We start from the raw sequence: 10,019 nt of genomic DNA on the forward strand, positions 1-10,019 counted from the left end.
GAGGCCGCGGAGCCGCGGGCCCAGGACGGAGCAGGGGGAAGGGCCGCAGCAGGAGGTGAGGCGCCGGGAGCAGTTCCCACTGACCCGGGGCAGAGCTATCCAGGAGTGTCGGAGCCCCGTGCCGCCTGCGGCCGCGGAACCCGCCGAGCCCAGGACGAAAACGCCCTCGGGTCGGAAGCGAGAGCCCCCAGCGCAGGCGGTGCGTTTCCTGCCCTGGGCCACGCCGGGCCAGGAGAGCGCTACAGGGGTACAGACCTTGGAGAAAAACAGGGCGGGGCCGGAGGCGGAGAAGAGGTTGCGCAGAGGGCCTGAGGAGGACGGGCCCTGGGGGGCTTGGGACCGCCGAGGGGCCCGCAGCCATGGCAAAGGTCGCCGGCCACGGCCCACCTCGCCAGAACTCGGTAAGGCTCTCCCCGCAGACCAGGGGAGAGGGTGCAGTTTATTGGACCGGGGCTGGACCTCTAGGGAAGGGTTATCTCAGAACCTGCCTGCTGGCCAGGTAGCTGGGTGTATGGGTTGATGGAGGCGAGCTGAAGCTGAGGTGTGAGACAAGGCTGCACCATAGGTGCTGGCCCCAGGTCCCCCGGGTCCAGTGGCCTTCTAGGCAGGTCAGCCAAGCTTCAAATGAGGGGGAGGCCCAGGTGGGAATTCAAGGAGTCTCTTCTCAGCCCCACTGCTCCGTGGGACAGGGAATACTAGCTAGTCTCCATAAAGTGCACTTAGGTCCCTGTTAGAGGCAAGCCGAGACCAGCCTACTCTGTCCTGTGATCTCCTTCCCCACTCCACCCAACCCCTGGCCTGCCATGTCCTAGGCCAGGAAGATCTGCCTAGCGGTTCCCTCTGGCCCCCTCTCTCCCATCCTGTGGCCCTGTATCATGCCGGCTTCCCACAGGCAATGCCCCAAAGCCAGGATTCCCTCCCCTCACTCCTTGCCAACTCCAGAGCTTCTTAAACATTCAGCCCGGGGGCCCACCTTCTTGAGAGACAGAGGAAGCCAGTCCTGATAGGGCCTCTCTGCCTGCTGCTCCCTCCACTAGATCACTGTCCATGGCTCCTGTCACCCTCTCTGAATCGCTTCCATTGTACCCACCTATGTCTTCATGAAAATTATCTTCTCTCTCACTTAAATGTTAGCACTCCAAAATGTCTAGCAATGATCATTGTCCTACTGCTGCTGGTAGGTACTGTCAAGTCTGTTCTGCCTCATAGAGAGCCAGGGTACAGCAGAACCAAATACTGCCCGGTGCTGGGCCTTTCTCACCCTAGTTGTCTGTTGGCGTGCGTGGTGACAGCCACAGTGCCCATGCATCTCAGTGAGGGTCTTCCTCGTCTTCGCTGACTCTCCATTTTTCCAAGTATGATGTCCCTAACACGTCCAACGTACACGAGCCTAAGTCTCCACATTCTCACTTTCCAGGAGCGTTTTGGCTATACTTCTTTCAACACAGAGTGGTTCGTTCCTCTGGCTGCCCACAGCACATCCTCTGCTCTTGACCGCTCCCCAATGCGCCTTGTGCAATGTCTACGGCTTCGGTCAGATGCACCTTAGACTTCAAAGTGACTTCTCAGCTCTCTCACACATAAAAGAGAGCTTTTTGCAGCAGATCATGCTGCTCGAAGCCATTATTGGTTATATACAAGGCATTCTAAGAACCAGGCACCCGGAAGGGTTATCTTATCCCAAACTGCCTCCCAGCTTTGCAAGCTCATGGCTGCTATTGGCTCCATTTTACAGATAACCAAATGGAGGTTTGGAGAGAGGATCAAGTTTGTGCCCAGCTAGAAGGGGCAGGATTTGGATTTCTGCTGCCACTTGCTAACCGCGCCAGCCTCTTTTAACCGTGTCCGTCGGCAAGTACCGGCAAGCCAGTGGCTTGTTAGGTGCTTCCTGTAAGCCAGGCCTGTCTTATTGCCGTTCAACCTTCCTGCAACCCTCCCTACCGATGCCGAGCGTTCCTGTGAAAAGGACAGAGGAAATCGAAGCGGGTCTTTGTAAGGCCTGCAGGGTGCTGGGTGACACCCACCCACCCCCTCATCCTCTCTGACTCCAGTGGTCCCTTGCCATGTCACAAATGGGACAGTTCCCCACACGCTGTCCTCTGACGCCTGTATTCTTGCCTAAGTCTTGGGCCGCTATCAGCTCATCCTCCTATCTTTGTCTTTTCTCTCAGATCATAAGCACTCGTGACCCTCAACGTGTCTTGCAGGGGCGGGGGCGGGGAGCCCCCCCCCCCCGTCTAGTCGATCCCCACTCGCAGAAACCATGGAGGACAGAGTAGAACTGCCTTATAGAGTTTTTGAGGCTGTAACTCTTTATGGAGACAGACTGCCCCCATCGTTCTCCCACAAAACGACTGGTGGATTCGAACCTCTGACCTACTGGTTAGAGCCGAGTGCATTAAGGACCGTGCCACCAGGGCCCCTTTTGTGCCTTGCACAGGGCCTGGTAGGTCTGCATGGTGACGGACTTCTATTCAGAAGTACACCACGCAGCCCCTGCCTTTCTCTCGAAGTGACATTCGAGCTATGGCTGGAGTCGAGGCACAGCTGAGCTAATGCGACGGGGCCACAGCCACCCTGCCCCGTGGAAGAGCCCTGCTCTGCCCTCACTTCTTCTTCGTCCATCACGGGGCACTCAGGAGAGAGCCCCTCTTTCCCCACCCCGGCCTTCAGGAAGCCCCACTCTTTGGATGTGGCTCTCTAGGAGGAGTGGTGGGTGGGCTGCCACTGCCTCCTCACAAGGCCCATGTCCCATGGCTTACCCTGTGACCCGTGTCTTGGGCAGAGTCTTCGGACGACTCCTATGTGTCAGCTGGAGAAGAGCCCCTGGAGGCGCCCCTGTTTGAGATCCCCCTGCAGAACGTGGCGGTAGCCCCAGGAGAAGATGCGCTGCTCAAGTGTATTATCACAGCCAACCCCCCGCCCCAAGGTGAGCTCCAGGGCTGGGCCAGGTTGAGGTCAAGCGTGGGGTGGAGGGGGCGTTCGAGCCAGAGAGCATCCTCTCAGGGACAAGGAGTTGAGTTTGTTCTGTTCCTGGGGTCTGGTGACTGTGTGTGTGTGTGTGTATGTGTGTGTGTGTGTGTGTGTGTGTAAAGATTTGATTTCCCTAGGGTGGGAAGCACAGTGCCCTGGGTTCTTGTGGGACACATGTGTGGACTGGAGATTGTCCCCAGCGGGCCCCCGTGGCCCAAGGCCAGCTGGTTCACCCATTGCTTCCCCACAGTGTCCTGGCAGAAGGATGGGTCAGCACTGGGAAGCAATGGCCGCTTGCTCATCCGGGCGGAAGGCGAGAGGCACACCCTGCTGCTACGGGAGGCCCGGGAGGCTGACGCCGGGAGCTATGCGGCCATCGCCACCAACGAGCTGGGCACAGCCCGCTGTGCGGCTGCCCTGGCTGTGAGACCCGGTAGGGAGCCCGTCACCCTTGGGCGGAGTGGAGAGTGGTGAGCAGGTAGCATCCAGATGGGGCTGAGACGGAAGCTTGGGCGCAGCTTCCTTTCCTCGGCCTCAGGGCCCTCAGCCAGTCTGCAGTCTGCCCTGAGGTCAGGCCTGGGGTGAAGGCATTAAAATGACCTCACTACAGGGGCCCAGTTCCCGAGGCAGACAGCAGGCGGGCCAACTCCTGAGATCACTGAGGTTGGCCATCGACATCTTTCCAAGGCAAGGTGCTTCTGGGACAGTCTTGTGGGGAGAGCAGGTTGTCCTTCAGCCTCCGCTCACAGGACTTACTGGTCAACAGGCGCCTCCTGGGGTCATTTCCGCTCACTCGAGGTCCAGCCCACCCAGGGAAGAGAGGTGCTCCCATCGCCCCCTGGGACTCGCTGCAAGGAGGGCTCAGTAGAGAGTGGCTCTTGGGAGATGGCGTGGCCGTGGCTGCCTTGCTTTCTATTTTTACGTGTGCCCTCACCTGGAGTCTGACAGCTTCCTTTGGCTGTGTGCCCAGCCTCTTCCTGGATCAGGACAGATTGGACCCGTACCCATGGACACGGCCAGTTTGACGCAGGCAGGATGCTGGACCCTGGGCTGTGGTGTGGGGGTGGGGTGGGGGGGACAAAGACAGAGACTCATCCCTCAGGCCTGTTCCAGTTGGGTGACCAAGGCCATGTCAGAGGACCATGCGGGGCAGGGGAATCACGGTGGAGCAGTGCTTGGGGGGCTCAGGGAGGGGGCACCTCAAGGGATTGGTGAAACTGAGGCTTCTCTGCTCCCCAGTAGGTTGGGACTTAGTCTGGCAGGGGAGGGACAGGGATTTAGATGGGCAGGGGAGGGGCGGGACAAGGTGCTCTGTCCCGTCCTCACGCTCAGCACCGCAGGGGACAAGAATACTACCACAAGAGTCTCAGTTCCATCACAAGGGGGCAGTTCGTTGTGGTGTCAGGTCTGAACCCCAGTCCTATGTGGATTCCTTTGGATGGCCCCCTCGGGGCTTTGAGGGGCAGCAGGTCTTGCCCGGGATTCGTCCTCTCTGCTTATCCTCATCCCTGAGCCAAGCCGGCACTGAATCATACTGGTCCCTCCTGTGCATGCCTCCGTCCTTCCATCACCTTGGGGATCTGGCCTCTGACTCATCTCCCTGCACCCCTTGGGGACCCAGGCCTGGCTCTGGGACTCTAGTCAATACCTGGCTAGGGCTGACAGTCGGCAGTGGGGTGGAGGGGGTGGAGGTAGGCGTAGGGAGTGCCCCCGTGCTGGCTGGCACAGGGCCATTTGAGAGCCTTTTAAGGTCGGGCAGGAGGCCTGGGATGAAGCAGCTGTCAGCGCTTGCCTGGGAGTTCTGTGTTTGCCTGGAGCTGCTGCTGCTGCCGCCACGGCTGTGCCATTTGTAAAGCAGAGATAATTATACCGTCCTCACGGCTGAAGGCGAACGTGTGAACCACGCTTTATGAACTGCGAAGCTATAGACAAATGTTGGTTGTTAACGTTATTAAGAGGTGATGCTTTTCCTTCTCTGCTCTCTCTTCAGACTCGCTGCTCCTTGGGGATGCCACCCCTGCCCTGCAAGGCCCCCAGCCCCTCCCGTAATTCCTAGGCTCCGTGTCCCCTGCCCTTCCCGCATCTCTGTGCCTCATCCACCCAGGGGAGCAAGGCAAGCAGGCAGGCAGGCTGCAGGGCATTAGTCACTGTGCCAGGCATTGCAGCTACCACGCAGCCCCCGTAAGCCAGGCCGGCTGGCCTGAGGGGCAGGCGCATGGGGCCAGGCTCAGCCTCGGCGGCTGAGTTTCTTACCCTACAAGGCACTGTTTGGTCCAGAGCAGCTGGACAGGGGCCCGCGGACCCGTGGAGCTGCAGGGATGGGTGGAGCCAGTGGGTGGCACGAACATAGGGGAAGGAGGACTCCCGGGGTAGGGGAGGTGTCTGGCAGTAAGGCTGCGGGTGGGTGGGGAGAAAGTCGAGGGAGGGAGTATGTGGTGTCATGTGGAATAGGCCCCTCGGGAAGTCACTTCTCCTCTTGCTTCTCACTGTCTCCTTGCCCACTCCCCCATCCCCCCAGTACCATGGTAACCAGGGCTGGCTGCCCAGCGCCCTCTTGGGGTGCCACCCGATAGGAACTAGGAACGAGCCTGCTTTTCAGAGCCACTGTGATCCATGCCATGTAGGGAACCATGGAAACGGGCTGAGAACTAAGGGGTGTGGCTGCGGTTGGGGAGGGGGGTGTTGGGGGCCGTGCCTGTCTGTGTGGGCAGGGTCTGGGCCTCACCAACTTCCTAAGTCCCACTTCCATTCCTCCCAACGCTCCTGAGCGAGCCCCAAAGGGTATGTGGACAGGTGGGTGGGTAGAGAGAGTGAGATGTGCTAACGGCAGTTAAGTGTCCTGGCACTGCCTGTATACATCAGCCTGGCTTATTGAGTGCCTCCCCCCACCCCTGGTGCCAGGTGCTTCATTGCTCTACACAGCCCTCCTGTTTGGAGAGTGCCAGGGACTTGCCCCCAACCATTTAGAGTCTCTTCCCTCCTTGGAACCGCATCACCCGGCAGAGATCCCCGGGAGGGATGTGTACTCCCACTTCACAGATGGGAAAACAGAGAGAGAGAGAGAGAGAGAGATGGAACTAGGGCAAGGCCAGCAGCCTTTCGTGAGTGTCTGTGATCTGTCTGGAACGGTTAGGAGCCTCACGTGAGTTAGGCAGCAGATGTGTCCACCCAGGAGGTGGATGGGCCTGGCGGGGCTGGAAGATCAGCCTGTCCTGGGTGTGGGGGTTACTGAGGGCGACCCGGGGCCAGCCCTGTGGTGACATCCTCATCACAGCCCTTCAAGGCAGGCTCTGTCGTCACGACCGAGTTGCAGACCAGGAAGGAGGCCCTGGTGGAGCAGACAGTTAAACATTTGTCTACTAGCTGAAAGGTTGGCAGTTCGGGCCCACCCAGAAGCACCTGGGGTGGCCAGCCTAGCGACGAGCTTCTGGACAGCCCCAGGGAGCAGGTCCACTGTGCACATGAGGGGTCACCAGGAGTCAGTAACCCTCACACCCAAGACAGGCTGATCTTCCAGCCCCATCAGGCCCATCCACCTCCTGTGTGGACACATTTGCGGCCTATCTCAGTGGCCATGAAGGCATCCTTGGGGAAACGGCCTTGGACAGCTTGGGTTCCTTGTCTGGTCCAGGGGTCGGCAGACCGGCTCGCACGCCGTTTGTGACTCTGGCACGTGCACGGTGGCACTGAAGTGAAATGGAAATATTTTCAAAGGATGTGATTCAGATCATGATGGTCTCATTTGTTTGAAAGAATACGTGTATGGCTCTCGGATTATTGTTAAATCGTTGTGAGGTTCAGGATTGGCTCTGTGTCTCAACAGTCGGCCTCCCCTGGCCTAGAGCAGCCCCAAGCCCTAGAAGGTCCTGGGATGGCGGCAATGTGCTCGGTCAGTGTGCACTGTTCCAGATGTGGCAGTCAGCACCTTGGAGCCCATGCTATATGGCAGAGGAGACTGAACTTCACTGTGGGCATTGCACTCTGTAAGAGTCTCTGGTGGCCCGGGGCCACCCTGCAGGATGCCCGCTGAGCCTCCAGACAGAGCACAGGGCCTGACGCAGCTGCAGACCTGCCGGGGAGCCCTGGCGCTGGGGCTCCAGAGCCAGTGCTGCTGACTGTTGCACTGGGTCGACTCCGGGCTGCCCAAGAACTGGCTGGGAGGGCGAGGCAGGGACGCCCACAGCCCTCTGGGGGCAGGGTGGGGGTGTCCTCGCTTTGGCCCTGCTTTGTTTCTGGGCTCACCCCCACTGCAGGGGCTCTGACGGGAGGCCCTGTGGGTGCCTGTGAGGAGGAATGGGAGCGGGGGGAGGACACCCCATCTCCATCCTCCTGTCTTCCCTCCTCCCTCTAGCTCAGGTCCCACGTGCTCGTATGTGAGCCTGAGTTTCTAGTATTCACTCGTTGCACCCCTGTCCTCCTCATGGACGGCCGCCGGCCACCCTCATCTTGGACAAAGGTGAGGCCCGTTTCTGCACCTGCACTGCTCAGCCGCCGCCATCAGTGAGCACCCGTATAGGGGTGTTGCACCAAACCCCTGGCCTCTCTCCCATTGCTCAAACTCCAGCCCACTGTGGCCAGATAGATTCTGACTCTGTGTGGCGTCGAGGAGTTTCCCAGGCTGGGACCTTTTGGAAGCAGCTCTCCAGATCTTGTTTCCGTGGCACCTCTGGGACGGGAGAGGACAGTGGAACCACCAGTGTTCCAGTTAGTGACCCAGCACCCAGCTCTGTCACCAGGGACACACAGAGGGAAAGAGGCTGTCTAGAGGGGCCGTGAGCACAAAGGTAGGGGAAGAAGGTTAAGACCCTGCCATCTGCTTCGGACTCTAAGGACTTAGGCCAGGCCTGGTTGGAGGACCCCTTTGTGGTGGCCGTGGTGGGACCTTGGAATGCCACATGGCCCGTGTTGTCCATCTGGGGTTTAGACACATCTTTGACCAGAGCTGCACTCCCCCCCAGAAGCAGGCCTGCCACGACAGGTGGGCGCTCTCCCAAGAGGAGGCTGCACCCCAGAGGCTGCACCCCAGAGGCCCTGCCTGTTGCTGCTGGGAATGCTTCCTGGGACACCAAGCAGCTTGGCATCATCACACCCAGGAGAGTCATTCAGCCCTTCCCCTCCAGGTCAAGCTGACCCCCTCAAAGCCTCTTGAATTTGTACATTCAATTCTAGAGTCTAGTACGTTTTCAGCCGGCTCAGAAACATTCCCGGCACACCTCATCTCTTCGTCCACGGGGCCCACACACACCCAGCACCCTGTAGAAATTCCCACCCACCAGCTGATGGTTAGCATATGACTGCTCACCTGGAGGTTGGCAGTTTGAACCTACCCAGTGGTACCACGAGAGAAAGGCCAGGGGGATCTGACATGCTCTACGTCTTACTCCTTCGGCCCAGTCTATGGCCAGGCTAACACTCGCGTGCGCGCGCACAGGCACATACACACACTCACAATTTTTTCCCTTTCTAGTATTTGCAATGTTTCTTCTGCCTGGAATGTTTCCGCTTCCTAATGCCACTTCTTCCCTGCAGTTCCCTCTTCTCTGAGTCACAGGGAATCTCCTGCCCTCTGAACTCCCATAGCCCGTATCTCCTCTGCTCTCAGATCCTCGTATCACTTCGCTTTTATAGTCAGTTCTGTATCTGGCTTGTCTGAATCTCCCTACCAGCCAGGGGCCTCTGAGGCCACCGCTGGGCCCGCCCACTCTGTTCACTTTGTGGCCCAGACTTCCTGACAGTCTGCACTGTGTGAGGCGGCCGTGGGTGGGTGAGCTCCCCATGACTTCCCCAGTGCCCTGGCGGCTGTTGGACCAATATGGGTGGTCATACAGAAGCTGGGTGAGACACCCCACTGCACAGGGTAATGAGCATCTGCCTACAAGTGAAGATGACATGGCAGAGGGCCTCGCCGTCTTTCAGCAGCCTCATCTCATCCTCTTGTGAATATGTTAGAAAGGAAAACGGTTGGTCTGAACCTCCCAGATCTATTGAATGAGTAACTCTGGGAGGGAGGCCCAGGAAACCCCATTTTAACCAGCCTTCCAGGTGATTCTGATGCACAGGAAGAACTGAGAACCACTGCCAGAGACCTAGTGTCCTTGCCCAAGGTAAGCATCCACGTGGTGCAGCGGGGGCACATGGGCTGTGGAACCAGGCCTCCTAGGTTCAAATCTCTTGCTCCCAAGTTTAATGGCTGAGTGAGATGGGATTTGGGGGTACAAGCTCATTGGGTTGTCAGCTTCCCATGAGAACCAAAGAACAAGCACACTGCTGTTGAATCCATTTCGACTCACAGTGACCCTCTATAGGGTTTCTAAGACTCACTCTTTACTAGAGCAGGCAGCCTCGTTTTCCTCCTATGGAGTGGCTGGTGGGTTTGAACCACCAATGCACAGTGCGTAACCCACAGTGCATCTTTCTCTGGTGGTCAACCCCCAAATCTGTTACCGTCAAGTTGATTCTAACTCATAGTGACCCTCTGTTGGGTTTCTGAGGCTGTAAATCTTCATGGGGGCAGTTGGAGCTTCATCTTTCTCTCTCTAAGCAGCTGGTGGCTTTGAACTGCTGACCTTGTGGTTAGCAGTCCAAAGCTTACCTGGCAGTGCCATCAGGGCTTCCTAAATGTTTGTGAGTATAAGAATACGCGGAGATAATCCCATTTTGGGAACTCTAATTAGGAGGTCAGAGTAAGGCTCAGGAATGAATGCTTGAACTTCCAGGTGATCCTGCTGTGAGAACCCCTGGGATGAAGTGGGTTGTGTAATGTGGCGTCTCTGTTGTGGATACTTGGTGTGGTGGCTGCTGTGTGATGATGGCTAGCATGAGAACCCCTCAGAGGATGCTGGGAACCGCCCAGTGCCCAAGTCACTGGCCTGAGTAAGGAGTTCCCTGGTCACTATGGTTCAGGACTTGGAACTGGTTCAAAAGGTCCAGTCATGGCTAGCAGAAAGGATGGTGGGCACGGGACATAACCAAATCTCCTGGCAGATTTTGACCCAAGTAGGAAACAGGCAGTGGCTGTCCAAGCAGTGTGTGTGTGTGTGTGTGTG

At 58.1% G+C, this 10,019-nt stretch overlaps 2 protein-coding genes across 2 annotated transcripts in view; both read left to right on the forward strand.

Moving 5' to 3' along the window:
• Positions 1-7,088, forward strand: part of LOC123522161 (striated muscle preferentially expressed protein kinase-like) — a 25,138-nt gene extending 18,050 nt beyond the window's left edge. Inside the window, exons 5-8 of the mRNA XM_045294207.1 lie at positions 4-401; positions 2,786-2,929; positions 3,224-3,443; positions 6,992-7,088. Coding sequence (XP_045150142.1) covers positions 4-401; positions 2,786-2,929; positions 3,224-3,443; positions 6,992-7,088 — 859 coding nt within the window. The remainder of the gene's footprint in view (positions 1-3; positions 402-2,785; positions 2,930-3,223; positions 3,444-6,991) is intronic.
• Positions 58-10,019, forward strand: part of LOC101637936 (striated muscle enriched protein kinase) — a 43,760-nt gene continuing 33,798 nt past the window's right edge. Inside the window, exons 1-3 of the mRNA XM_004701805.3 lie at positions 58-401; positions 2,786-2,929; positions 3,224-3,406. The gene's annotated coding sequence lies outside the window, so the exon portion shown is untranslated. The remainder of the gene's footprint in view (positions 402-2,785; positions 2,930-3,223; positions 3,407-10,019) is intronic.

This window comes from Echinops telfairi, unplaced genomic scaffold (genome assembly GCF_000313985.2).
Source record: "Echinops telfairi isolate 266 unplaced genomic scaffold, ASM31398v2 ScPeMD7_3;HRSCAF=10, whole genome shotgun sequence".
In the NCBI taxonomy this organism is placed as follows: Eukaryota; Metazoa; Chordata; class Mammalia; order Afrosoricida; family Tenrecidae; genus Echinops; species Echinops telfairi.